Source organism: Neophocaena asiaeorientalis, unplaced genomic scaffold (assembly GCF_003031525.2).
Source record: "Neophocaena asiaeorientalis asiaeorientalis breed wild unplaced genomic scaffold, Neophocaena_asiaeorientalis_V1.1 scaffold623, whole genome shotgun sequence".
In the NCBI taxonomy this organism is placed as follows: domain Eukaryota; kingdom Metazoa; phylum Chordata; class Mammalia; order Artiodactyla; family Phocoenidae; genus Neophocaena; species Neophocaena asiaeorientalis.
In genome coordinates, this window is record NW_020172294.1 from 567,881 (window position 1) to 593,345 (window position 25,465).

Genomic DNA, 25,465 nt, shown 5'->3' on the forward strand with positions numbered 1-25,465 from the left:
ACTACTCTCCTTTCAGACACTTCTCTTGAAACCTTGCATCATCTTTGTGCCTCTTTCTTTCTTAACTCTCATATCTAATGAGTTACCAAGTCCAGCCAATATCTTTGGACTCCAAGCCTCGTTTCTATTCCCAATTCCACTGTTTTAGTCCTGGTCCTCCTTCCCCTTTCTCCTGCATCAGCTTTCCACCCCAACAGTGCCCCTTGCTACCACCCTCACTCTACTCTTTCTTACCTACTGCTGCCAGAATCGTCATCCCAATATTCAGCTTCAACTTTATCACTGTCATCCTTAAAGCCTGTGTTGACTCCTTACACAGTGGAGTCCACATTCTTACACAGTGGAGTCCAGATTCTTCAGCATGGCATTCATAGTCAGGGCTCAGCCTTATTTACTCTTTCCATGTCCTATGCCCTACCTCAGTGGTTTTTCAACCTTTTTAATTAGTGTCCCCCAAGGTGTCTTTTAAGGGTTTTATTTTTTTCTTAATCGTCCCTCTCATGAAATTTTAATGCCATAGGTATATTGTCTGTTTATATACTGGGTGTATATCTGTACTTCCCATTTAAAAAGTAAGATGTTTTTACCCTCCAAGAACCAATTTTTGCTCCACCAGGGGCAATATTGCCCCTATTTAGAATTCATACTCTAGCCAAAACACATCTTTTACCAGTCCCTGAATATGCCCCTGTATTTCCTAGCATCCAAGTTTTAACTCACTTTTGCCATTAGCCAGAGGAGTAGAGGAATTATGAGAAGATTCCTAGAGTGTACTTCTGCTACTCAGTGCACTGTTTCCCTTGCCTAGAATAGACTCACACATCTCCTCCCACTACCCTCCATTTCTTCCTATTGAAATATGACTCTTCATGTTGCAACCCAAGTACCATTTCCTCCCCCTGAAGCACTCAGCTGGAACTAACTTCTTCCTTCTGCGCTCTAATAGAACTTACTTTATACATCCATTATGTTCTTCTTTGTTATGTAGTCATTTTTCTATTTGTGTTATCTCCTTCACTGTATTATAAACTTCCTAAAGACAAGGACTATCTTCTTCACAGTGTATAGTGCTTTCATATAGTAGGCACCATTATATGTTATTTGAAATCAATTCACTGCTACACCAGGAACAAAATAAGAGCCTACCTGTGCACACATTTAAAAAGTTCCATATGTATGCTGAATAAATGAACACACTAAAGAGTAGAAAAAATGGACATCATAAACAAGACACATTCCTAAACCATCATTAACACAGAGATTATTTATAAAGAAGTTCTGTGTGTTGTACATTGGTGAACTGAATTAATTCCTGCTTCATAGAAATAACAGATGCTCACAGAAGTTAGTTAAAACCTATCTGCCTAGACATGTCTTAAATAAGTATGATCAAGGTGAGTAGAGGATCCAAAGGCCAAAACATAATAGCCATTTTTGACAAATGTTTTTGTTGCAGATACAAAATCTTTATTGTGTTTATTCACTATGAAAAGAGATGATTCATGTGGAAGCACATTTTAACTGTTAGTAACCATCACCACTACATACTATGTGACCAAATTAAGGCTATGGGACAATAAAGTTGATCTGATGAAGCTGTTTTTGTGTGCAAAGTGACGCCAAAAGAAGCAAAATGTTTTCTGAAAAAGGCTGGATACTTTTTTTTTCAATCCTATCAATCTTTTAATGCATTTAAGTGCTGAGGAATCATTCAGTGGAAATGGACAGAGTTCTGTTATAACAGTGTTACTCAATTTTTTTTTTTGGATGACCACAACAAAAGCAACAATGATTGCAATTACCAAACACAAAACACATTCATACTATGTCATAATATTGACATTCAGTCCAGTAATCCTCCACTGTAACAGCTCCTTTACTTTGCAGTGAACATTGATTTGTATATTTTTTTGCCTCTGAGTCCTTGTGGGATTTTTTTTTAATTCAAACAGAAAGTCACAAAAATTATAATCATCTTCATTAATTTTTTTATCTTGATATTTGGTTAGCACTTTATGAATTCATCAGTTTTCTATTAGAGTTCTGAAAATGCTTATTCATTCAGTTCAGCAGTATAGTCAGTTACCAGAAACCTGTCTTTTCCATGAATTCCTTGAGGATAGAAACCCTTTTATAGGAACATTTTTGCAAAAGCATCAGAGTATACCCAGAACTGTCTGTAAATGACAAAAGACTTAAAAATGACCATGGCTAAAGATTTGATGAAAGTTCATAACAATGCAATTGACAAGGAAATTTAGTTATTTCTGAGTTATACATTTTAAAGTATGGATAATTTTTTAAATGTATATTTATAAATATATTTAGAAATTTCCATCATATCTTGGAATAGTACTTTCTAGGGAAAGCTATTTCTGTGGTTTCATAGGATTACATTCTACCTTAGAGGATTAGGTGTTTTAAAGTGGCACTTTTTAAAAAAAATTTATTTATTTTATTTATTTATTTTTGGCTGTGTTGGGTCTTCGTTGCTGGGCACGGGCTTTCTCTAGTTTTAGCGAGCGGGGGCTACTCTCCATTGTGGTGCACGGGCTTCTCTTTGCGGTGGCTTCTCTTGTTGTGGAGCACGGGCTCTAGGCACGCGGGCTTCCGTAGTTGTGGCACGTGAGCTAAGTAGCTGTGGCTCGCGGGCTCTAGAGCTCAGGCTCAGTAGTTGTGGCACACGGGCTTAGTTGCTCCGCGGCATGTGGGATCTTCCCGGACCAGGGCTCGAACCCGTGTCCCCTGCATTGGCAGGCGGACTCCCAACCACTGCACCACCAAGGAAGCCCCTAAAGTGGCACTTTTATTACTTCCCTGAAACAATTTATTAAGAAGATTATCAAATCTTATAGAAAACTACAAACAGGTGCTTTTTACCATCCTTTGGTCATGTCTTCTGTTAAAATACCATAAACGGCTTTGTGTTTGTTTGATTTTTCTAAAGTCCGAGAATGACTTCTGTGGACAATGAGTTGGGGGTATCTGACGGATGGGAGACTGGGCAAATAATTTATTTCCAAGGATACACTAAATTCAGCCTTGGGGCCTGGTCCGCCTACAGCCAGCTGTATAGTAAATTCAATCCTTCCGGGTCTTTCTAATAGGCTAACCCTTTTGCCAGTTCCAAAGCTCCTAAGCGCAATTCTATTTCCTATAAGCTCTTCTTTGGAAAGGAGGATTAGCCGTGAAACTGTCTCCTTTTCACTCCTGCTAGCCAAGTTCAAGTTTTGTGGGCAAACAACCACCAAAATAAATACGCTACAGCCAGTACTGAAGCCTCTGCCTCAAGGGCAAAATTACGTAGGATCGTCAACATGTCTGATAGGGGGTGGGGGAGGGAAGGGAGGAGCGTGGAAGGGGCCGCCCCTTTGGAATGCGATTGGTTCCCTTTCTCCCTTCAGCCGTTCATTTTGCATCTCGGTTGGATAGGCTGAGAGAAATATGTCATTGAGGTGTTTTCAAAATGAGCCCTGTAGGTGTGGGCTGTTCCCTAGGTTTGTGGTTTTAGATTTTCAAACGGGAGGACTTATCATTGGCTATAGGATCAAGTTCCTGAAACTGGTCTATAGCTTGAAAAATGTCGTTGTAACAGGAAGCGCCAAGAGCTTAAGTGTAATTCACACACAGTAGAGGATATGACGAAAGTTCCTCAGGGGTTTGATTTCAGTTTCCTAAATGAAGAAGCCAGGAAGATCCTTCAGGTGTTGGAAAGAAATGAGGAGCTACAGAGGGCAGAGAAGGACAGGATCAGGTACAGAGCTAATTCCTTTTTCCTCTGGGTCTGGGCCACAGTGGGGGGCGTCCGCGGCGTCCCCCGAACCCGGCGTGAGTGGAGGAAGGGGCCGAGCTTTTGTGGGGCACCTGTCCGAGGCTCGGGGACGCTCAACATCCGTCCGGAGCGCGCAGCCCGGCAGGGGGAAATCTGCAGTGAGTCTCTCTTGAGAACGTTGGGAGGCGCTGCTGGTGCAGACACGGCCTTCCGGGCAGGCTCGTCTGCGAGCTCAGGTCCCGCAGCGTAGGGCGCGCCCCTGCCCTCGCCGCGCGGGAGCGTGCCTTGGCGCGTTTCTTCTCAGAGTGGATCCTGCGCGGCGGCTCTGGCCCCAGACCGGGACACGTGGGCGGCAATCGCCGCAGGGGGTCCAGGCTGGGTGGCGGGTCTCTCAGGTGTCTCCTAGGCTGCTACGTGGCGCGGGACAGGTGGGCCCATGAAACTGGGTGGGGAGCGCAGTCCTGCCCGCGCGCATCCACGTGCTTACAGAGGCCTCCAGGTCGTCCACTCTCGCCCAACACACTCTTCCTCTGCCCCAGAGAAACCTCCCTCTCCACCCAACGCGGGCAGTCAGCGAGGCCCGGGAGAGCTGGCACCTCACTGGAGGCCAAGTGTTTCTCACCCCAAGGGCTGGAGTTCGAGGAACTTGCCAAATTGTGTGGAGTGAACCCAGCTGGGACTGGGCCGCGTGGGGTGTCTAGAATGGTTCGATCCCCTTGCGTGTGGCGCTTGGGGAAGAAGTTGCTGCGGAATTTCCCCCTTGACCTTACTGTACAGTGTTGTAGGTGAGGGATTAGTTACCAGGAAATGAAATCCAGAGATCATTGCCTGAGATGTAAAGTAACCAGTTTTTCTGATGGAGAAGTGTGGGATAAGTCCTGGAATGAATTAAAGACTTTCTCACCAATCCTGGAATAAACCCACCCAAGGCCTTCTCCAGTGGACTGTGGAAGAAAATTTAGGGCATCACTCTCAGACCAGAAAGTGTGGCACTGATGGAATTTAGAAAGCCATTTTGTTTGTGAACAACTTCTTGGTGATCAAAGTTCTATGTTTCCACTTCCTTGCAGGCATCCCACTTACCCCCCACCCCCCAAACCCCCAGGGAAAAAACCTCCAAAGATACTCTTCACATAGGGAAACCCTAGCTGGTTTTGTAGAAGCGATTAAAACACACTGGGCCCCAAACCCTGTCTTCTCTCCCCACCCCCTACCCCCCAGATATGACTCTTGTGGGGAGAAATGAATATTTGAAGTTTGAGGATGTGTATTTCACGCCATCATACTCTGCCTTTAGAAAAATAGGCTCCATCATTTCTTCAAACTATGCAGAAATGTGCCCTCGTGAGCACAGTATGTCCACACCCACATATACCCAGGAGCATGTGCCCACACATATGCACGTGCAGTGTACACAGGCACACCCAATGTTGGGAAGGAGAGCTTTAGAATTGCATGCTTGCCTTGTTGTGTTTTCTCTATAGCAGCTCATGGTGCCCGTGGCAGCTGACTTTAGGGGGAACTACACTTAGATGGCAAAGGCCATTGGGCTAGGCCTTAGAAGGAAGACTAAAACACATTTTCTGATTTCATGGCACTCATATCCTAACTGGAGCATCAGCAAAAAAAGCCATAATGCTAAAACAAAAATCAATACTGTTATGATAGGAATATTGGCATTATCAGAGAGGAAATTTAAAATAATTAAGATTATTTACTCATGCACAGCATTTTTTTCTGCTTTGTTTTTTAAAAAATCTGTTTAATAAAGGTCTGAAGCAGAAAAAAAAATCAATACTGTTAACTATTAAACAAACTTTGAAAAATAATTACCCCAGCAATTTTTTAAATGTCACCACTAAAGTATACAAATAATTTAAGGAAAGCAGACACTTGAGCCAAATGCTCAAGGCAATTATTTCTAGTACTTTATTTTCCCCTGGTTGATTCCTGTGTCTCACTATCAAACACCTGTCCCTGGATAGCAGTCTCCATGGGATTGCTCTGCTCACCAGCTCACATGCATTGGTTTTAGAAGCAGATACTGGCATACAGAAAAGGCCTGAGATGACATGCCAACTTAGCTCTTCTGTTCATTTTTGATCATCGTATTTTCCTAATCAAGTCAAGACGTGTGACTTATAAATCAAGAGTATTATTTGAGAAAAAATACAACAGTGCTAAGAGACTCTCAGAGGTCTTTTTACTATACTGAGAAACAGTCTTCAGATCTCTTAATTAGGACAAAAAGGGAAGGCACTGGCCTCCCTGGTGGCGCAGTGGTTGAGAGTCCCCCTGCCGATGCAGGGGACACAGGTTCGTGCCCTGGTCCGGGAAGATCCCACATGCCGCGGAGCGGCTAGGCCCATGAGCCATGGCCGCTGAGCCTTAGCCTCCGGAGCCTGTGCTCCGCAGCGGGAGAGGCCACAACAGTGAGAGGCCCGTGTACCAAAAAAAAAAAAAAAAAAAAAAAAAAAAAAAAAAAAAAAAAAAAAAAAAAAAAAAAAAAAAAAAAAAAAAAAAAAAAAAAAAAAAAAAAAAAAAAAAAAAAAAAAAAAAAAAAAAAAAAAAAAAAAAAAAAAAAAAAAAAAAAGGGAAGGGACTAAATGCAGAAGCTTGGAAGGTTTGCTGGTTAGGGCCTATCTGTGATAGGCTTGAGCTGTCTACAAGACAGCTAAGAAGAAGTATCCTACAGTTAGAAATATAGAACTACAGTATCATGCAAGGCCAGAAGTGTCCAGAGGTGGATGTTAATGGCATAGAACTAGTTGAGTTCACCATGCAGGAGACCATAGCCCCACCTGTAGAAATGAGCTTCCCCCAATCTTCCTTCATCAGTACCTGAACTCTCTGGCTCCAGCTTACTGGGAAAGTATTCACATTAAATATTATAATGTTTCCAATATATGAAGAGTTTATTCAGATTTTTAAGAAAAACACCAAGATTCAAACTGATGAATAAGCAAAGATAGAAAGAAATCATTCACACTAGAAGATATCCAAACAGTAAACAAAACATATGGGAAAATGTTCACCCTAACAGTAATTAAAAAAAAAAAAAAGAAAGAAAATCAAAGTAACCTCAAGATATCATACTGCACCTTTAAAAATAACTAAAAAGACTTGGTGAGGGTTGAAATGAAATGGATAGATTCTGTATATCGTTAGTGGCATTGTAAGTTGAATATCATCCTTTTGGTGAACAATACTGCAACACCTGTGAAGATATGACTTGCCCTTGACCCAGTTATCCAGTTCTTGAATGTTACTCATTAGTAGGAGATTGAGGTGGAGAAAATGACCACACCAACATTTATTAAGTGCTGCCTTTTTAAGTAATAATAGTAATTACTGTGATAATAATAATTGCTAACATTTATTGGTCCCTTACTGTATACTAGGCACTGTATTAAACATGTTGTATATTTTTAATTAATCCTCTCAATAACCTCGTTAGGTACACACTTTAATTTCCATTCCACAGAGAAGGAAACAGCTTAAAAATGTTGAGTATCTTGTTCAAGTTAAGCAGCAGAGCTAGAATTCAAATCCAGATCCATCTCAAAATTATTTTACCCATCAGCATTGACTAATCCTCACAACCATCCCTTGGGGTGAGTTATTATTAATGACTTTGTACAGAAGAGAAACTGAAATTTAGCAAGGTTAAGGAACTTGCCCAAGGTCACACAGCTCGTAAGTGGCAGAACTAGAATTTGAACCCAAATCTATCTGGCTCTAAAAACCTGTATTCTTTCCACTATACCATATTTTTCCTGAGGAAACAATTTAGTAGAGGAAAAACAAGACATATACTCTCAGGTATTGCAGTGTTACCTATAATAGCAAAATAGTGGAAAATTTCAAATCTAAGTAAAAGTCCAGTCATTACAAAGGACAATTATGAAGACATCATTATGTCCCATCCAATATGATATTTTAGTTCTATATTTCTGACTACCTTGGTTTTGTAGACACCTCAAGCTTGTCATGGATGCAGCTGTGGAAAAATGTGTACGAGGCACTGTTTTGTGAAAAAGCAGAACACAAAATAGTGCTTATGTTATTATTTCAGTTTCTTCTGGACATCTGGGCATGTGCATAGCAACTAGAAGAAAATAGCAAAAATCTGTGCTGCTCCTTTCCGTGAATCTCTAGGGCCTGCTGCAGCTCCTGGCCCATGGTGAACAGTCATTAAATGTTTGCTGAAAGGTATGGGCTTGCCCTGACAGCTGGGGGCTGGGCTCTCCTGCCCTCAAACCCAACACTGCCAAGATGGGAAATCAGACCTGGGGGTAAGGATGCTTGGTAGTCTGGGCAGGAACGCTGGACACATGCTTCCTCCTAAGGCTCTGGGAAGTCAGATGAGGAGAAAGATGTAGGATTTCATGGCTAAGAGGAGAGGAAGACCTGGGTCACAAAGGTTTCTGTCTGTATAGGCCCCCTATAAATACTTGATGAAGGAATTAATGGTCTGCACTGGCTGGAGTCAGAGGCTTCTGCTGTCCCAACTTCTCTTCCCATTTCTCAGTCTCTGTTTGTTTCACCTTCTTCTCATCCCTCAATACCCTCTGCCCAGTTACATGGGATTTCTCCCTTCTTTGAACCCTGTAATGGACTATAACCACTCTGTTACATTTATCCTCTTCTGTCAGTCTGGGATCTGAGCTACAGAAATTCTCTGAGAGCCAGTTAAAGAAATGGAAATACTTAAATTACAATCTGTCAGTTACGCTTCTTTTTGGATTGTGGAAAGGATTTTGCCTGGAAGTATTCACTTGGGCGTGACTTTTTAGGCCATGTACAGTCTGTGGTTTTAGCTACAGTGAAGAAAAATGGCTGAGAGTTTGAATCACGATTGGCAGGTGAAAAATTTCCCCTTACTACTTCTATCACATCTTGGAGGAAATATATATGTATGTGTGTATACATATATATACACAAATACTATAGATGATAGATAGATAGATAGATAGATAGGTAGATAGATGGAATAAAATCTGAAAAGCATCTTACTTTTTACAAGTCTTTGAAAAACACAACTACCTACCTATAACCCCCACCACCCCCATCTCATAAGTGTGACTGAAATAGAAAGTACCAAGAGATTATATCAACTAGTCAAGCTCACAGAAGAGATATCAATAAATCAAAAATGTTTATTTTTCCTATTGCAGAAAACTTATAAAGTATAAGATGTTACAGCACCAGGTGTAATTAAGTTGAAAAATGGCATGTCTAGATTTAGACTATCTTTGCTCAGTGGCAAGATTGCAGCCCAGGAGAGTTTTCTAGAGCTTAGCTGTTTCGATTGATTTACACTAGTGTACTTGAGCTGTGGCTCAGTCCTGAGGGGGACTATGCATATCAAAGTAGTGAAGTGATCGGTAGCTGGTGGAAACTGCAACATCCTGCAGAGATTAAAAACCAGATACACAAGTCTCCTGTCTCTCATAGGCTTTCTGCCTGCCCTCTCCTCTTCCAGCTGGTGAAATTTGCCTCTGGCTAGCATAGACTTTCAAGAAACTTTGGATGCTTATTTATTGGGCATCTACTCTGTGCCAGACACTGTGTTAGCCCTGAGGATACAGCAAAGAAATTCTGCCCCAAATGGCTTTAGTCTATGAAAGTTTTTGGTTGGTGGTAAGTCCTCTAAGATGAAGACTTCATACAAATGTAGCTTGCCCTCATGGAGCCCTGCGTGGCTGGGGAAGGGACTGTGAGAACTGCCTGGAGGTCACAAGAGTGCCCTATAGGCTGGAGTGTTCTGGTAATATAACAAGGAATGGGATCAATATCATGGATCTCTGAGGCATCTGCACTTTTCAGTAACATCCAATTTAGTTAATTCCTTTAAACTGAGGGGAGAGCTTTCTCTCAGACAAATTATCCTGGCTAGTTACTCCTTGGATTGGTCTCCAAGGAGACCAAAAACAGATCAGCACATACACAGTGAGTCAGTACAGCCTTGGCACCTGGGAAGGGAGTCTTATCATCAAAGGAGAACCAGCATTGGTGTCCCAGGAAGGGAGGCATTTAATCTTTACTTTTAACATGGACATTCTTTACTTCTGGTCCCTGTGCCCTTTTATTTAATAATTAAAGCAGATGTACAATGTACGTACACACAGGCTGTTTTAGTTAGCACAAAATTCAAGTTTACTCATGTATAAGCCAGAATGACTTCCCTGTACCTCAATATGTGAAATTTTCTTTTATCGCTGTTTTTTTTTAAAAAAGCATATATGTATTTTGTAAGGATATACTCTAAACTATTAAGATGGTTATCTCTTGGATGTGATATTTAAAGGAACTCTAACCATTTTACTATTATTTTATTCCTTAAAATTATCACGGATTATTTTTTAATGATTATTTCTTTTGATAATAAAGAAATGCAAAATAACTCTTTTTCCTTCATAAATATAACTTTTAAAATATTTGTCTTAAAAATATCTGAATATTTTTCTGCCCTTTTCTTTATAATGTTTTATACATTTTGCAATGTTAATGTATTTATGGGTAAGTTGGTTTCTCTGCATCAATCTCAAGTTCTTTGTGGTCAAGGATTATCTTAGGGATGGAGAGCCTCACACACCTAGTAGGTACTCAGTTCCTAATTAAGTGGACTTTAACTTACTTCTGTGAGGGAGTACAAAGTAAGGGAAGGATAGATCTGGGGAAACCATATGAAGGACAAAGAAGGTCAGATTAAGGTTAATCAGAAAATATTCTTCTTCCTGTTAGCACATTTGGGTTTTAAAACTGAGAACGAGTTGGCTAAGAGCCTTGCTAAAGCAATTCAGGTCCATTTTTCTGCAGTTAGTTACTGCACAGGCCATAATATTGAGGGCCTAGGCTCACTTCACTCTCCTGCTCAGGAATATTTCCTTATTGGCATTGCCAATAGCCCTAATTAAAGGCTGTACTCAAAATATCAACTTGGCATACCACAGGAGCCAGCTTCCTCATTCCTCTGTGTGTTAGACTTTCTAATGATGAAAGAGGAAATCAGGGGCTACAGTGACCACTAAAGTCCCCACTTCCCAAAGAAAAGTTGTGGTGTTTTATATTTATATCAAGTTTGCCTTGGTTTCAATTTTAAAACAATGCATTTAATGGTAGTTGAAGGAGGGAAGGGTCTGATCTGGTGTGGGGAGAGGGTAACCTGGCAACCACTGCTCTGTTCTTCAGTTCTGTTGAAAAGATCTGTCCTCCAGGTATCAAGAAGGGCCATGCTCCCTCTGAAGGCACTTGGGAAGAATCTGTTCCAGGCCTCGCCTAACTTCTGGTAGTTCCTGGGGTGGTGGCAGTGTAACTCCAGTCTTCACATGGCATTCTCCCTGTGTGCATGTCTGCCTCTGCTGTCCAAATTTTGCCCTTTCCATAAGGACACCAATCATACTGAACTAGAGCCCACCCTAATGACCTCATTTTATCTTGATTACCTTTGTAAAGACCCTATCCCCAAAAAAGGTCATGTTCTGAGGTACGAGGGGTTAGGACTCCAACATATCTTTTTTGGAGGACACAATTTAATACATAACAGTAAGGCTGGTTCAATGTTTTTAAATAAATTACTGTAAACCACTATATCAACAGTCTAAAGAAGAAAAACACATGATCATATCAGTTGATGCAGAAAAAGCCAAGATAAAACCTCTTGGCAAGGAAGAAATAGAACCTAATAAAAGGTATCTACAAAAAACTTACAGCTAACATCATATCTAATGGTGAAAGACTGCTTTTCCCTTAAGATTGAGAACAAGACAAGGATGTACAATCAATGCTTCTGTTCCTATTTAACATCATACTTGAGGTCCTAGCAAGGCAAAGAAATGAAAGATATACATATCAGAAAGGAAGAAATAAAACTATCACTATTTGCAGATGACATGACTGTCTACAAAGAAAATCTCCCCAAAAAACTATCAAAAAAATCCTAGAACTAATAAGTGAATTTAGCAAGGTGGTAGAATACAAGATTAATACACAAAAATCTACTGTGTTTCCATATAATAGCAATGAACAGTTAGAAATCTAATTTTTAAAAAATTTTATGAAAAAACAAAGGAACTGAGTAGACAAAACAATTTTGAAAAAAAGAAGAAAATTGAAAGAATCACACTACTTGATTTTAAGACTTACTATAACATCACAGTAATCAAGCTATCATAGTAGTTGTGAAGGGAAAAACATATAGTTTGATGGAACAGAATATAGTCCAGAAATAGACCCCCAAAATATAGCCAATTGATTTTTTTACAAAGGTATGAAAGCAGTTCAATGAAGGATAGTCTTTTCAAAAAAGGTGTTGGGATATTTGGGCACAAGGCTAGAAACATTTTCATCACCCCAAAATTAAACATTAAATAGTTACTCTTTGAAAGACAGATACCATATTATATCACTTATATGTGGAATCTAAAATTTGACACAAATGAACTTATCTACGAAACAGAAACAGACTCACAGACATAGAGAACAGACTTGTGGTTGATTGCCAAGAGGGAGAGGGGTGGGGGAGGGATGGATTGGGAGTTTGATATTAGCAGATGCAAACTATTATATATAGAATGGATAAACAAGGTCCTACTGTATAGCACAGGCAACTATATTCAATATCCTGTGATAAACCATAATGAAAAAATATGAAAAAGAATATATATGTGTGTGTATGTATATATATATATATAACTGAATCACTTTGCTGTACAGCAGAAATTAACACAACACTGTAAATCTACTGTACTTAAATAAAATAAATTTTTCAAAAAGTTACTCTTCGGGCTTCCCTGGTGGCGCAGTGGTTGAGAGTCCGCCTGCTGATGCAGGGGACACGGGTTCATGCCCCGGTCCGGGAAGGTCCCACATGCCATTCCTTCCTCCCTCCAATGCTGGCAACCACCAATCAGCTTTCTGTCTATATGTATCTACCTATTCTGAATATTTCATATAAATGGAACCTTTCATATAATACATAACCTTTTGTGTCTGCTTTACTTAGCATAATGTTTTGAGGTTTATCTACTTTGTAGCATGTGTCTGTACTTCATTCTTTTTTATGACTGAATGATATTGCATTGTATGTACATACCACAATTTGTTTATCCATTCTTCATAAACATTTGGGTTGTTTCCACCTTTTGGCTATTGTGAATAGTGTTGCTATGAATATTTATCTACAAGGGTTTTGAGTACCCGTTCCCAGTTCTTTGGGGTATATACCCAGGAGTGGAATTACTGTGACATTTGGTAATTCTGGGTTTAACTTTCTAGGAATCATCAAAACTGTTTTCATCCACACTCACTTTCATATAATTGTGACTGTACTGTGTATATTTTTGTTTGTTTGTGTAATATCTGACATAAAAATAACCCCTTCAAATTAAAGACTCTTAGTCAACATTATTTTTTGTGGCTGCATACTATTCTGCTATATGCATTTTATAATTTAATTAATCATTCCAATATTTTAGGTTCTTCAGTTTTCTCTTATTCTTTTTGTTTCTCATTGCTATTGTTAACGAGTCCAAGCTCATACTGCTTGCTGCACTACAGGCCAATAAATTGAGAGACAAGTTGTTGGGGCAAGGAATAGTGACTTTATTTGGAAAGCCAGCAGACCAGGAAGAGGTGGACTAGTGTCCCAAAGAACCATCTCACCCAAGTTAGAATTCAGCCTTCTTTTATACTAAAAGGGGAGGGGATGTGGCTGGTTGTTGCAAACTTCTTGGTGCCAGAATTCTTTGTTCTTGCAACGGTCCATTTAGGTCTGGTCACGATGTTCTTGAGAATGGGCTATCCTGTATATTTCAGGCTCTAGGAAACATTCTTGTACAAAAGGTTCAGAACCAGCATGACTAAGCACAGGCAACAGAGCACACAGGTTAGAGCTAAAGGAATAGATTCAATATGGAGTCAGGTTTGTTCTTCTCTGTTACACTATGTTAAATAACACCAGGACAAACATTTGTGCTTACATCCTTAATTCAATTTAAACTGTGTCCCTAAGGTAAATTCCACAATGTAGAATCATTATTTTATAATATAAATACTTGCTAAATTCATGATACCTGTTACCAACTTGCTCTTCAAAAATGTTCTACCAAACACTGACTTGACTTGCAGTGGAAAGCCTCCTATTTTACCATACCCTTCCCAACCCTGGGTCGTATTATTATTATTATTATGTTTAATCTTTGCTAATTTTGTAGGCCAAAATATTCTTATAATAGATTTATCAATAATTTCTGACACTGTGGTTATAATAAATTTGAACTTTTTTTCATATGTTTACTATTTATTTACATTTCATGATTTATGAATTCTCTCTTTATAACTTTGCCCATTTATATTTCAGAATTTATATTCAGAATGCTTGTTGTCACAAATAACAGATCTAATCATGGCTTTAATGACTTGGGAATAAAGTTTTCTGACATAAACAAGATATCTAGAAGTAGGCGACTGATAGCTGGTTTAGTGGTTTAGGATGTCAGGTTGGTGTCTTTGCAATGAAAAATGGCTGCAACTGCTCCAAACATTACATCCATGTTCAAGGCAGGGAGAGAGGGGATAGGGTGGAGCCAACTGCATCTGTCCCCTTTATTATGAAAGTAAAAGCTTTGCCAAATGCTATCCCAGCACACTTCCCCTCATGTCTCATTGACCAGAACCAGGTCATAAAGCCACCCTTTGCTGCAAGGGAATTGAGAAATCAAGTAATAGGATTTAAATGTTAGGCTTAAATCATTCGTGATCCATCCCCTGGGGCTGCACACTTTGCTGCCCACAGCAAAACCAAAAAGGAGGGGAACTAGGGGGAACAGATTCTAGAAGGCAAAGAGCACTATCTGACACAGAGTCTCAGTGTGTTTTGGGTTTTTTATTGCTTTATATATTTCTCTATACATTAAGGAAATTGACTTTTGTCCTACTTATTACAAATATATTTCCCAGATTTCAGTTTGCACTTAACTGCTATTTATCTGAGAAAAGGCTTTTTTTTTCCTATTTATATAATGTACTAAGTTTAAATTTTTTTGTTTGTTTTTTAGATTAAAAAGTTCTTCCATTTAGAAATTAGATCGACATTTACCTCTAGTTTTTAAAGTCTTTTTGAAAATTTAACTTTTTAATTGATCAGAAATGTATTTTACCTATAAGTTAGGTTAATTATATAAATTGATTTTTTTCCCAAATAACTAGCCAATTGTCCTGGTACCACTTATTTCCATCTACTTCTAGGGCCCATGGTTATTCCTTTTAGAGAAAGGACTATGGGACAACAAAACAATATCAACAACAGCAAAGAATTGATGAGGCAAATGCTGCAACATCAGCTTTCATGAAACCTAAGAAGGAAATTGCAGGGAAAAGGCTTTAGTACTGAGAAGTGTGATTGTTTGTTATATGTTTATCAGTGCACAAAGTTAATGGATCGTGTTTCAGTTTCCTTCCTCTTTCCATTTTCTATGACAGGTAGCAAACCTAATTGAGAGTAGACCTCAATTATCTCATCCTGAGATATCCATCAAGTGACCTGGTTGTCATTTAGATCTGGTTCTTTTCCTAGTCAAACAAATACCTTATTAGGGGGATATAAGTTTTTAACTTATAACAAAATTAATTTGCTTTAAAAGGATAAGTGATTAACAGGATTTCTAGACAAACAAGCAAACAAAATTAAAATCACATATGTTGTGAGTTTAATGTTTACCATTCACAGGGGAACAGGTAAAACTCTTCAGGAGATCATTGCTTATCACTCAGGGTCACACCAGGAAAACAGAAACTACTGGGTATTTAAAACAGAGTGTATTGCGGTGAATTGGATAGTTACATGGTGATAAAAAAAGGGAGAGAAACCAATCAGGGGACAGTGAGGCTGATCAGAGATTGGCAGCTGCAGGGAGCCTGGAGGCAGTGGTGCACTGAAACTGGTACTCCTAGAGAAAAAGCCTTGATTTGTAGCATTGGCTAATTTCAAGCTAGAAACAGTTTAACAAACAGCTTGTAAAATTCCTGAATATTTACAATCTGCTCTTGTAAACCAGTACAAGCCAGCTGTAGCACACCACTGGTTAGAGAGGAAAAGGGAGCAGGTGGTGTTAGCCAAGCCCTACAGGCTAAGGTCCCCCATGAGAAACTGGGACCATGGCAGGCCTGTCTGGGGATTTGGAGACGTGGGAGAGACAGTCACTGCCAGAAGTTCTGCATGAGGCAGAGAGAGGGAAGAGGAGAAATACCCTGACTTTTCCCTTCCAGCCCTCCAGTCTTCTGCCAGTGTCTGGCTGAAGCCAGCTGGAAGCATCTAACTGGTAGTGAGAGCCTGGGAAATGCAGCTTACAGGGGTCCTCTCCCAGCAACACAGAGCAGAGCAGGGAAGGGACAGTTTCTTGTCCTCTTTTCCCTTCCATCCCTGTTTTCTTCTGTCATCATTTGGATTCTACTTTTTCTCACTGCCCAGTCTTACATTGCTAAGGCTTTGCTTCCCTGCCAGAAAATATTCTTGAGTTTTCTTTCCAGTTATCCTGTACTTATTGTTCTTGCTCACTCTGCTCTTTTACAGTTTCTGTCTCTTACTTCAGCACCTTTTGGGAGTGGCCCTATTCTGCTCTTGCTTCTCTGTGCTGCTGCTTCTCCCCACCTTTCTGGATATTCTTCCTATGCCATGGTCAGCCTCCAACATGCTCAGGTTAGTCAGGGTCTTTGGGTGGAAAGGAAGAGTGTCACTCAGGACACTTTAGATGGAGAGGGCTTTGCAGAAAGGTTACCTGTGGACTGAATCTGGAATTTGAAGGACTTGGGAAACCAAGACAACTCTAGGGACCAGCTACTCTGCTTGCCTGTCACAGCCCACACTGTTCTTCTCCTAGGATGCCTTTGATTCCCTCACTTCATGCTGCTGCATATTTCAACTGGCTGACTCTTTATACATTCTCTGGTCTGATTCTGGTGCTCATGGCCATTATGCCAGGTCACCTGATGCCTCTCTAGCCAGCCTGTGAATGGGCTGCCCTAGGATAAGGCATCCAATCTGTAGCACCTCCTAGGGAAAACTTATTGCTGGATATTCTAAGTGGGGGCCGTAGACCATCCAGTTCAGCTCAAGATGATATAATATTGACTTGGCAGGCACTGAGATTCACCTGTCCAGGAGGGGGTTGCACTTGGGTTCTCTGTACTCACACTGTCTCTCCTTTCTGTATGCCTACCTGTGCACTAAGATACATTTGATGTGTCTGCTTGGCTTCTGTGATGACAAGTCTTGGACTGCAGGCTCTGCAAAGACAGAGATTCTCAACCCTGGTTGAAATGACAACTACCTGGGGAACTCTCAAAATGCCTGATTCCATGCCCCACCCTGACATTCCAGCCAAATTGGTCTGTGATCAGGTTGGGCATGGGTGTTTTTTTAAAGCTCCCAGATGACCTAATATGCAGTAAGGGATCCCATCTTGGTTGCCTGGACATTGGGTTGTGACTTCGCCTGTCACATCTTTCCTATAGGCCACTCCTTTACATGAGTTGAGGGACTGTTGATTTCTCAGGAAACCCTGTAGTTTGGGAAGGGAAAGCCTAGAGTGCTAGTGAAGGACAGTCCGAGAGGGATATGCCTGACACAAATGTAGGAAGCCTTGTTTCTAGTACTTTCCCACTTCAGAATTTCTTGGCAGGATCAAAAGAACCTTCTGCCCCTGGAGCTGTGTAGTCTGACAACTGTAAAAATTGCTTTTCACTTTTTGTTGCTTTTATTTTGTTTTACTGCCCACTTAGTGTGGTTACACATAAACACAAATGCTGTAATATCCAGGAGCTTATTACATCCTGGCTGTGAACTCGCTTCCTTGAACCAAATTCTAGTCATAGGTTCTTCACATTGGCTGTTGAGTGGTTATGTTCAACATGAGGAAACAGGACATAGCTAAAGAAGGACAACATGGAAGCCCAAAGAGTTTCTGAAAGGGTAAAGCAGCCTGGTTTCACTACAAGTTGGTCAAAAGAAAGAGAAAGGAATTAGATGTCTTTCTTTGATGATTCTGTGATTATTCAGGAATATGTGATTGGTGACTTTTTAAATATATGCAGTACTTTAAAGCTTACCATGTTCACTGGATCCTCTCAAATATCCTTTAAAGTAGAAACAGCAGATATTATTTTCTTATTTTCCCAGATGAGATATTATTATCCTTATTTTTCTCTTTTCTCAAAATGCCTCAAGACCATAGTAACGCCCAAGGGTGGATGTGAGACTAGAACACAGGACTCTGGGCCCTGTGGCACTTGTGCAGCATGTCCTGTTGCTGTACGGGTGAACTGATCCAGACACTAAGTGATGGAGGTGTGTGGAAATGTGTGGATTCAAAGGGAAGTTAATACCTGAGCTTTAAGGGAGTTAAATAACAGTTGAGAGAATGTGTGAATTGTGATCATAGATTGCTATAATGTGTGTGGGTCAGCTTGGGACCCCTGTGATCTCCGTCAGCCTCACCCCTACAGCCACACCAGATAAACTCACAGTCTAGGTGAGACTCAGTGCTGTCCATGTGACACAGCTTCGCAACAAGATCCCCTTTTTCTGAGGCCGACCACTTGCTGTTCTGCAGCCCCTCAATGAGCTTCCCTGAGGTGCTGCTGTGATACAGGCAGGAGTGACCATGGGGCCAAGGAGTGGTGCAGACAGAATCCTCAAAGGCTCCCGGGGAGCCTGAGGAAAGTCCTAGGGGTCTTAAATAAATCCCCTAAAAAGGCAGCATTCTGATTTAAAATGCATCAGAGCCCAGATGGCAACAAAGGTTTTTCTTTTCTTTTTTTTTTTTTACATCTTTATTGGAGTATAATTGCTTTACAATGGTGTATTAGTTTCTGCTTTATAACAAAGTGAATCAGTGATACATATACATATGTTCCTATATCTCTTCCCTCTTGCATCTCCCTCGACTTCTTCACAGTTTCAATTTCAGTGCTTGTGATTGGTATGTTGATTTTTTTCTATTTCTTCCTGATTCAGTCTTGGCAGTTGTGCATTTCTAAGAATTTTTCCATTTCTTCCAGGTTGTCCATTTTATTGGCATAGAGTTGCCTGTAGTAATCTCTCATGATCTTTTGTATTTCTGCAGGGTCAGTTGTTACTTCTCCTTTTTCATATCTAATTCTATTGATTTGAGTCTCCTCCCTTTTTTTCTTGATGAGTCTGGCTAATGGTTTATCCATTTTGTTTATCTTCTCAAAGAACCAGCTTTTAGTTTTATGGATCTTTGCTATCATTTCCTTCATTTCTTTTTCATTTATTTCTGATCTGATTTTTATGATTTCTTTCCTTCTGCTAAATTTGGGGGGTTTTGTTCTTCTTTCTCTAATTGGTTTAGGTGCAAGGTTAGGTTCTTTATTCGAGATGTTTCCTGTTTATTAAGGTAGGATTGTATTGCTATAAACTTCCCGCTTAGAACTGTTTTTGCCGCATCCCATAGGTTTTGGGTAGTCGTGTCTCCATTGTCATTTGTTTCTAGGTATTTTTAAATTTCCTCTTTGATTTCTTTAGTGATCACTTCGTTATTAAGTAGTGTCTTGTTTAGCATCCATGTGTTTGTGCTTTTTACAGATCTTTTCCTGTAATTGATATCTAGTCTCATAGCATTGTGTTCGGAAAAGATACTTGATACAATTTCGTTTCTTAAATTTACCAAGGCTTGACTTGTGATCCAAGTTATGATCTATCCTGGGGAATGTTCCATGAGCACTTGAGAAAAATGTGTATTCTGTTGTATTGGATGGAATGTCCTAAAATTTTTAATTAAGTGCATCGTGTTTAATGTATCAATTAAAGCTGTGTTTCCTTATTTATTTTCATTTTGGATGATCTGTCCATTGTTGAAAATAGTAATTAAGAAAAAAATTAAAAACAACAACAACAAAAAAAACCGGACAGCTGGAACCCTAGGACAAATGGTGGAAGCGAAGCTATACAGACAAAATCTCACACAGAAGCATACACATACATACTCACAAAAAGAGGACAAGGGAAAAAAATAATCCATCTTACTCCCAAAGTCCACCTCCTCAATTTGGGATGATTCGTTGTCTAACTTCTTTGTTCTCACAGCTCCCAGGGGCTCAGCTTTGGATTTGGCCCCCCCTCTGCGTGTAGGTCGCTGGAGGGGGTCTGTTCTTTGCTCAGACAGGACAGGGTTAAAGGAGCAGCTGCTTCAGGGACTCTGGCTCACTCAGGCCGGGGGTAGGGAGGGGTGCAGCAGAGGCCGGCGTGACATTGCACCAGCCTGAGGCATGCGGTGCGTTCTCCCGGGGAAGCTGTCCTTGGATCCCGGGACCCTGGCAGTGGCGGGCTGCACAGGCAAGGAAACAAAGAAGGAAGAAAAAGTCTCTTGCCTCTTCGGCAGGTCCAGACTTTTCCCCGGACTCCCTCCCGGCTAGCCGGGCTTCACTAACTCCCTGCAGGCTGTGTTCACACCGCCAACCCCAGTCCTCTCCCTGCGCTCCGACCGAAGCACAAGCCTCACCTCCCAGCCCCGCCCACCCCGGCGGGTGAGCAGTCAAGCCTCTCGGGCTGGTGAGTGCCGGTCGGCAGCGATCCTCTGTGCGGGAACCTCTCCGCTTTGCCCTCCGCACCCCTGTTGCTGTGCTCTCCTCCGCGGCTTCGAAGCTTTCCCCCTCCGCCACCCACAGTCTCCGCCCGCGAAGGGGCTTCCTAGTGTGTGGAAACCTTTCCTCCTTCACAGCTCCCTCCCGCTGGTGCAGGTCCCGTCCCTATTCTTTTGTCTCTGTTTATTCATTTTTCTTTAGCCCTACCCAGGTACATGGGCACTTTCTTGCCTTTTGGGAGGTCTGAGGTCTGCTGCCAGCATTCAGTAGGTGTTCTGTAGGAGCTGTTCCACGTGTAGATGTATTTCTGGTGTATCTGTGGGCAGGAAGGTGATCTCCACATCTTACTCTTCCGCCATCTTCCTCTCGTCCCCCTCTTTTCATTTTTAAGTGTTTAAACTGCAGAACCTTTTTGTGGCCTATTTTTAAAATATCTGTCGTGTATTTTATGTGTGGTCGTCTTCCTTTCTTCCAGATGCCATAAAGTAGATAAGCATGACTTTTGGATCATGCACACTTGAGGGCAGGTCTGAGTTGCTGAATCTCTGTGTTTGCACTTGAGCCTACACTTTGCAGTCCCCTTCAGGATCACTGAAGGCCAAAGGAGAACTCTGTCTGCTGAAAGTTGTCCCCAAAGTAGCTGGTGTTGGGTACTCCACTCCTCAGAGTAGAAAAATCACTGGGGCTTGCTGAGGGGACTGCTAACAATGGCCTTCCCTCTGGGGGAGTATGTCAGGAGGGTCTGGCCATCCCTCCAATTGGCCTGCTTGCTAGTGCCTCTTCTTCCTCAAGGACATCAGTTTCTTCCCTATTCTCAGCAACCCTCAACCTCACACCCCACCAAACATTCTTAGTTGTAGGTTAGGCTATAACACTGCCTCCACCAAAGACAACAGGAAAGGCCAGTAAAATAGGTCATGTCTGTCGATAGCTGTTTAATTGCTTTGTCGCTGTCATCCAGGCAAAACTTTAAAAGGTTTATGAGTAACATATTCCCTCCAGGGTAGTTGTCTCCACCTTCAAAGTCACATGCACCACCCCTCACCTAGCTTTGCCTCACACCTCGTACGCCCAGTTCCCCTGAGCTCTGGCTCCAGCTGCTTCCCCAGCTTTTTTCACTTCCTCCATGTGTCAGCATGTAACCACTTGTTCCGGGCCTCCCAGATCCTTAAGCAGAGTTCAAGGGGAACAAAATGATATGTAAATGTGAATTTTTTTATTATAAACAATCTTCGTGTGTCTAAAAGCCAACTAAGTGTTGTAAGTGTCACAGTTTCCAAACAGTGCTGCAAAACAATTACAGTTTTATCATCAAAGTGATTAAAATGTTTTTCTCTTCTTAGCTCATCTGAGCTTCATCTCTGAGGTACTATAGGCACTCCTAGGTGGCAACTCCTAAAGATGGAAGATTCTACACCTCCAGGGGCCTGGGTCTCTTGGGGAGGTAAGCCAGGTCCTCACTACTCCTTTGGCTTCCTTCCTGGGAGGTAGGTCATCACCAGGAGTTTTCTTTATTGTAGGTCAATCAACCGTCAAAGTTACGTGTTGGGGGTAGCATTGCAATTTCACCTCTTTCTCTTGGACCTGCCAGATATGACAAGCTTCTCCATTTGCAGCATTAAGGCAACTGTCTTGGGAACCTGTCACTGCCTCAGGACCCTCCTCACATCACCTCACAGCATCAGGGGTCAGAGTCGGGTACCTCTGTGTTCCTGTTGAGGGTGAAAGCCCCATAGGGTAGATTTTTTTCCCAGTATATTGACTCAACAACACTTCTGTTAGGTATCAAACACTCATTTATTCACAGATGAGATCCTACCATGATCTTAGTACCAGAGATACTAAAATGCTCTCCACAATCTCTCAGTGTAGTGAAGGAGATGGATTTGAAAACAGTATATTCACTATAATGTGGCAGGTGATAAGGTAGTTGCACACAGGGACACAGAGATCATTTAACCCCATGTGTGGTTAAATGGGGTTAACCCCAGGGAAGACTTGCAGGAGGAGATAAGTCACAAAGATGTGAAAGACCCTGATGGAGTTGCAGCACCATTAGCAGTGGCTAGCACTAGAATACAGAGTGAGAGCCAATGACCTGCAAGAGACGGCTTGGTACAAACTGGGGGTGAGGAGGTGCCATTGAAATGCTTAGCAACAGAGTGACAGTGTCACATGTGCCTCTTAGGTAGATGGCTCTGTATGAAGGGTGAAACCCAGATTAGAAGACAGATATGTTTAGGGGCCTTGACTAGGGGTGAAGAGAAAGGGAAAGATTCAAGAAATATTTGCACAGTTAAATTAGCAGGACTTAGTGGCTGATTGGCTGGAGGAGGAGGGGGAAGGAGTGTTCATATGAACTTAGATTTCTGGCTTTGATGAGTTTTTGGTATTTGACCTACTGTTTACACTGAAACTGGTAGATTCAAGTGGACTCTACACTTTGTGAGTCCCGGGTGAGGTAATATATATGAATATTAAAGGACATCAATTCCTCCATCCATCAACTTCTAAACATTTAAAAATTACATTATCTCTTGATGAATGTTATCTCTTAGCAGTTAAGTTCATTCTAGGCCTGACACTGGGATTGGGGGTGAAGGGAGGAGTAAGCAGATTTCAAAGCAGAATTCTGACTAGGGAGATTGAAGCTTGTTCCCCAGCTCCAGGCGGCCTGGTAAAGGACATCTGGGGAGAAGCGGAAAGCAGCCACCTGACAGGAGAGGAGGGGACTGATTGGCCCACAAGAACCGCCTGCCAGAGGAAACTGCAGCGGGTTTCATTTCCTCCCTTTCAGCTCTGGACTTCTATCAGGAGCTTTATCTCTCTCCTATTATAAGCAAAAATAATTAAGACCAACTAATCATTAAAACACCTTTTCCCCCCTTCCAAAGAAAAAGCAAGACATTTCATTTCAAGTGGCTGTTTCCCTCTGAAGTGGCAGTGCAGCAGCACCCTTTTCTTCATTCCGGGCTCAGCAGAAGTGTATTTCACCTTCAGCAAGTGGGGGAATCCCCTCTTCTGTGCGCCCTGCCCACCAGCCTAGGGCATTGGGGATCTTGTCCAGAAGCTTGTCCAGAGTCACTGAAGAGAGAGGCAAAGCCATCATTCTACCTTGTGCTACTCAGCACCCATCAGGTAAGATGCTGTGCACCAGGATGAAGCCCCCGGCAAACCACTGGCCCTGGTATTTCAGAATTTGCCTGAATATGTTGAACGCATACCTCTAGGTTCAAAGCAGCAAGGCTGAGAATGGTATCTTCAGTAGGAACGATGATAAAGGAGAAAGGTACACCTTTCCAAGTTTAACATGATGGTAGAGTACTTAAATCCCAACATGTTTGGGGATCAAGATTAGTGATATTTTCATCTTTATTAGAATAAGAAATCATTGACAAATATTTTGAGGACCTACTATTTTTTTATGGGCTATGCAAACTTCTATGGTAAATGCAAAGTGCAGAACCCAAGAAATTTATGATCTATTTGGGTGGACAATTGAAAATTTAAATAATATTATAAGGTTACACATGACTAAGTACCTAATGGGTAGTACAGACAGTAGGATTTTGGAATGAGAGTAAGATGGATGGTAGCTGAAATTATTAGGAAAGACTTCATAAAGAAACTGGCCTTGAAGGGTGGTTGGATGTGGATAAGTGGAAGGTGGATAAGGGGAAAATGACTTGCAAGTATGGCTTGTTAACACTTCCATTGAATCAAGTCTATATAACACACTTATTGAATTTTAATTTCTAGTTAGAATATGTAAATCTTCAATTCAGGAAGGCTATTCATGTCAATACTGGGAACTAAAGTCCTAAGGAAAAGAGCTAGTGTTTATTTATTGTGGGAAAACTGCTGGCTTGCTGGAGCATTCCATCAACTGAATTGTTTCCCTCATCCTCCCCAGAGATCTATTCACCCTCGGTAACTTCTGCTAAATTGTTCACTAATTTTTAGCAATCTTTCACATAGAGAATGAGATTTAGGCTAGCTGTTTATATATTTTTCTGCAAATGATAAATAGCAGAGCAGCACAAAATCATTTTGATAAAATAGAAATTCACTGTGTCTTAAAGTGTTATGTGGCACTTTTCTCCATATCTCAGGCTTTCAGTTGAATCTGCTGAGTCAGGGAGCAGTCACCAGCTGTGTGAATGATAGGCATGAGGCCACAAAAAGAAATCTTTGGCTTCCCCTCCAAGCCCTGTTCTTTACATAAGAGCATAGGAGCCTCCAGAAGACTTGCATGATCTTAGTGTTGAAATTTCTGTTTACCAAAGAATTGAGAGAATTTCAGAGTTTCTGGGATTCTTATTTATAACCCAATGACCAGGACAGTATTGAAAATATTAATGGATAATGGTTGACCTCCATGAGTAAATTTGGACGATTTCCCTTGATGCAAGGCCAGCAAATATAAATTTCCTATGACCATTTAAAATAAAACAAGAACAAAATGAAGTTCTTCACTCTCCTACTTCGCTTCCTTTGCTCAGATTACTCTCTGCCAATGATGGCCTGCATGCATCCCCGCTCTGTGCACACATGTACACACACACACACACACACACACCCTGTACCTACTCTCCAAACCATTCCACCATTCACTGGGGATAAGCATCACTAGTGAGGAACAATGGTGGATTCAGACTCTGAGCTAACAAGGCTTATCTCCCTGTCTTTAAGACCCATCTTCAGGAATGTTTTCCCAGCCCGTAGCCAGAATTAATCTTAAAGCAGGAGTCTCGGTTTTCTTTTCTTTTTTTTTTTTTTTTTTCAACAGGAAAGCCTGTTTTTGTTTTTACTGGAGGCTCAGGTGGCACATGACAGTTCATAAAATGGCTTCAGAGGTAGGGGGTAGTGGGGAAACAAAAATTAAACTGGGATGGGAAAGAAAAACAACCAGGAGGAGGTAAGAGCTGGCTGTTTCCTTCTCAGCCTGATTTAGGGGAGGGAGTTGGTGCCTCTGAACAATAAGAATGGATCCCTTCCTTTAACCCTTGGTAAGGGAGAGAAAAAAAAGCAAAAGGCTGTTGCTTTGGCCCTCCTGAGTCTCAAGGAAAAAGGGGAAAAGCCGGTGTT

General features: G+C 41.3%; 1 protein-coding gene across 5 annotated transcripts in view; it reads left to right on the top strand.

Moving 5' to 3' along the window:
* Positions 1-3,581: 3,581 nt before the first annotated feature.
* The window catches only part of EXPH5 (exophilin 5), a 70,614-nt gene continuing 48,730 nt past the window's right edge, over positions 3,582-25,465 (top strand). For 2 of the 5 annotated variants that reach the window (XM_024766328.1, XM_024766336.1), the window contains exon 1: positions 3,582-3,754. In XM_024766328.1, the coding sequence (XP_024622096.1) occupies positions 3,639-3,754 (116 nt within the window). In that variant the 5' untranslated portion in view covers positions 3,582-3,638. Of the gene's footprint in view, positions 3,755-23,271; positions 23,516-25,465 lie in introns of all 5 variants that reach the window. The other 3 variants (XM_024766353.1, XM_024766345.1, XM_024766362.1) reach the window with 3 other exon arrangements.